Consider the following 3,963-nt stretch of genomic DNA (forward strand, 5'->3'; position numbering starts at 1 on the left):
TCACAGAAACATCCAGATTTCCATCTTCTCTTGAAATATCTAGCCCCCGGCCACAGTGGGCTGCGCTCCCACAGGGTCACAACTGGCAGGAGGCGAGCAATTGCTCCCCTTGAAGTGGGTCATGAAGCCAGTGTCCACCCAGACTCTCATTCATTCACGTCACCTGCCTGGCCTCTGCAGGGCCAAGTCTGCCATCCTCAATGAAGACCAGGAGTCCTGAGACAGAGGGAGCAGAGAGGCCTAGAGGGGCCAGGTGCTTCCTTGCCTGGAACCTCGAGCTCTTCCTTAGCATGGTGCTAAGTCACAGGGACTTGAATCTGTCCAACTGTTTGGGGAGGGTTGAGGAAAGGCAAAGACATGTAGAACCACAGGGCGAGATGGGGCAAATACACTTTATTCAGTCCTGGCATAAGTCCTGCTGTGGGTGCCAGTGCCCCAGATCAGAGGGACCCCTCCCCTCAGCTACGAGACTAGTTCTCCAAGACCACAGACAGTGACATCTCTTCACTCACATGACGTTTTCTGGGATTTTTCATTGTCTTTTTTTTTTTTTGTTATTTTTCTTTAAAAAAAAAAAAGAGAGAGAGAAAGAGAGAGAGAAAGAGCGCGCGCAAAAAGGCCCAGAGCCGGAGCACCAAGCTTAAAGGAGGCAGCTGGTGGCTTTGTCAGCGACGGGAACGCGTGGGGCAGAGCCCTGCGGAGACCCTGGCCAGGGGTCCCGGAGGACTCTGGGACCGTTTGTTCCTGAGATTTGTGTGTGTGAATGAGAGTGTGTGCACACCCGGGAGGGTGAACACACGCCGGTGAGATACAGGTAGTGAGGGCAAAGGGGGCATGGGGAGGCCGGAGGGGCGGAGCTTGAGCGGGGAGTTGGAGGGAGAGGGGAACAGCATCAGGGGCAGCGTTTCCGAAGGGCACCCCGAACTGGACACAGTAGCGCTAGGCGCCAATGGCGCGCCACTACTCTGAACCTCCCTTCAGTCTCACTGGCCCAGGTGATGGTCTCAAACCAGCTGCTGAAAAGGGGGTCTCTTCTTGCCTCTTCATCTGCTATCATGCCTCAGTCTCAACCCCCTAGTTGAGTACCGACGAGTTTGTTTCTCCCACTGAATACTGTCACTGTAGGCAAAGGGATCTGGGTGACACGAAGGGGCGGTGGGCTTAGGAGGGAGTCCAGGCTGGAAGTGTGCCCTGAGGTGATAAGGGCACTTGGGGGTGGGGCGGCGGGGCGGACCAAAGGACCCTGTCCCCACACAAACGACTACATGTCTTGATTCTGAGTTTTCTTTTTCTCTCCTGAAGGATTTCCAGAGAAAAACCTTGCCCCCAATTCCCAGGTGGGGGAAAGAAAGGTTGGCTTCTTGGAACCAAGACAGGCTGTTGAGGCAGTCAAGCAGTCGGTGGGGGGGTTGGCGGGTGGGGGGCGGGGGTGCGCGGGGGTGCACATGGGCTGGGCGACCCCGTGAGGGGAAAGGGGCTATGCCACTTGGGAGTTTCAAGCTCCACACCAACCCTTCCGGGCTGGCTAATCTCTTTCTCCCCTTTCCGACTGCTCCTCCCATTTAAGGCAGTGACGCCCCGTCGGGTTGAACGGAAGCCGTGGCTCCTGGATCAAACGATTTCTCAGGATCGCTCTATATCCGCCCCCCTTCTTCCCAGAGCGGCTGACCGAGGCTTGTGGTTCAGCAGAGACCAGCCCCCTCCTCCCAAGAAGCATTAGGCATGCGCGAGAAGGGGGCGGGGTCCCAGTGCTCCCGGGGGAAAAGGAGCGTGCCCCTCCCCCTCCCCGGGAGGGAAGGGCAAGGGAGGAGGGCGCGGGGCCGCCAAGCTGCAGCGCCCCCCTAAACGAGACAGAAGGCGGGCCGGGAGCAGGCGGAGGGAGTCTAGAGCCAAGGGCAGGGGCGTGTCCTCCGGCCAAGAGGAGGGGCGTGTGCAAAATGGGGGAGGGGTACAGGTCTCTCGGAGAGGATGGGAGGTGTATCGGAGGGGGGGGCTGGCTGCTGGTGGCTCGCGGGAGGGGGCAAGATGGGGAAGGGCTCGGAAGTCGGAGAAAGGGTGGGGGTTGGGCTGTCTTGGGGTGTGTCTGCGGGGGAAGGGCTTGTCTGGATTTGAAGGGGGATGGGCACGTCTAGGAGGGGGGAGGCTGTGCGGGAGATGGGGTGCCAGCCTCGGCCTCCGAGGGGCCCCAATACCTGATTCCTGTATGTAAACAGCTGGTTTGGGGGCGTGCGCGCCCCGCTGACGATGGGCTCAGTAGGTGAAAACCAGGTCGGCGATGCTAGACGGGCGCCAGTCCCCTGCGATCATCTCAGTAACCTCGGGGGTGCAGTAGTCCGGGAACTCGAAGTGCGACGTGCCCGAGGGGGGCGGCAGGTCCGGATCGCGGTCCAGGGCGCTGCAGTCCAGGCCCGCGGGGCCGGGGGGCCCTCTGGACAGAAAGCCCAACGGCTCCTCCCCCGACGCCACCTTCTCCTCTTCGCCTTCCTCGGCCGCCGCCGCCTCCTCCTCCTCTTCCTCCGGCTCCTCGTCCTCCGACGGAGTTGGGGAGGCGGCGGTGACAGCCGCCCCCTCGCCCGACGGCCCCTGGGCACGCTCGGCTGGTCCTCGGGCGGCCCGCCCCGCCGGGACCATCCTCCACAGCTCGCGCCCGGGGGTCTCCACCAGGCGCACTTCCAGCAGCTCCTCGTCGTCTTCGTCGTCGTCGTCCTCGGGCGCCGCCGCGCCGCCCCCCAAAGGCCCTCCCGCCGCTCGGCGGCCCCCGCGACCAGGCAGCTGCGGCCCGGGCTTGAGCCTGCTACCGCCGCCGCCGCCGCCGGGGGGGCGGGGCCGCGCCTTGGCGGGCGCCCCCTTGCTCTTTTTGCGCGGCCGGTACTTGTAGTCCGGGTAGTCCGCCATGTGCTTGAGGCGCAGCCGCTCCGCCTCCCGCACGAACGGGATCTTCTCCGAGTCCTGCAGCAGCTGCCAGCGGCGGCCCAGGCGCTTGGAGATCTCGGCGTTGTGCATGTCGGGCCACTGGTCCATGATCTTCCGCCGTTCGTGCTGCGACCACACCATGAACGCGTTCATCGGTCTCTTAATGTGGCCGCTCGGGGTCTTGCACCAGCCGGGCTCACGCGCCCCCTCCTCGGCCGGCCCGGGCCCCGGGGGCGGTGGCCCGCCGTCCCGCTTGGCCCTCGCGCCCCGCTGCTGCACCATCGCGCCTGGGCCCGGGGCCGCTAGACGCCGCCGGGGGCCGTCCGCATCCTCCGCGGCTGGGGGTGGGGGAGGAGGCAGCAGCGACGGAGGGGCGGCCCCGCCCCGCAGCTCAGCCCGGCCCCCGCGAGCTGGGGAGTGAGGAGCTGGGCGCTCCGGCCCAACGGACGGCGGGGGGGGGAGAAGGTCAGCGGCGCGGTCTCAGGCGGGCTCAGCGCGCCCCCGCCGCCTCCGGCAAGTTGTGCCCCGCAGCACGCCACACATTGTTTTGCGGGGGGGCGGAGGAACGGCACCCCTCAGGCCCCGGCGGGCTCTCCTTGCAGCCTCCTGCTCGGCTGCGGCCCGCGCGCGCCGCTCCCCACCCTGCCGCCTTCCAGTGTCTTTCTCCCCGCGCGGCCCCGCCGGCGCGCGCGCCACCCCTCCCCCTCGCCGTCTGCGGGCCGCTGCGGCGCGCGCGGGGCCGCCCCGTGTAAACACCGAGGTGCCCGCTCGGGCTGCGGCCGGGCCACGCCTCGCGATCGGGCGGCGCGTCACCCGTTGCTGGGCAGAGAACCTGGTATTTGCATCTCCCAATCGCTGGCTGCCGAAGCGGGGCGGGGCTCGGGCTGCCAGGCTGGGCGGTCTGGTGGCTGGGATTGGGGGTGTCGGATGAAGTCGGTTTCTTTTCTTAGGCTGGGGACTAGCGGGAGGGTGAGGGGACGCCGAGCAGGCTTCCCATCTGGCTCCCAAAGCCAGTCCCCGCCCCGCGTTGCCTTTGAAATTTTAGCTTAC

General features: G+C 65.7%; 1 protein-coding gene across 1 annotated transcript; it reads right to left on the reverse strand.

Annotated features, from left to right (window-relative positions):
- Window positions 1–375: 375 nt before the first annotated feature.
- On the reverse strand, window positions 376–3,622 carry SOX12 (SRY-box transcription factor 12). The gene has a single exon (XM_065921777.1). It carries the CDS (start codon window positions 3,193–3,195, stop codon window positions 2,251–2,253), a length of 945 nt encoding a protein of 314 aa, XP_065777849.1. The 5' UTR covers window positions 3,196–3,622; the 3' UTR covers window positions 376–2,250.
- Window positions 3,623–3,963: the final 341 nt, after the last annotated feature.

This window comes from Muntiacus reevesi, chromosome 2 (genome assembly GCF_963930625.1).
Source record: "Muntiacus reevesi chromosome 2, mMunRee1.1, whole genome shotgun sequence".
NCBI classification, from domain to species: Eukaryota; Metazoa; Chordata; class Mammalia; order Artiodactyla; family Cervidae; genus Muntiacus; species Muntiacus reevesi.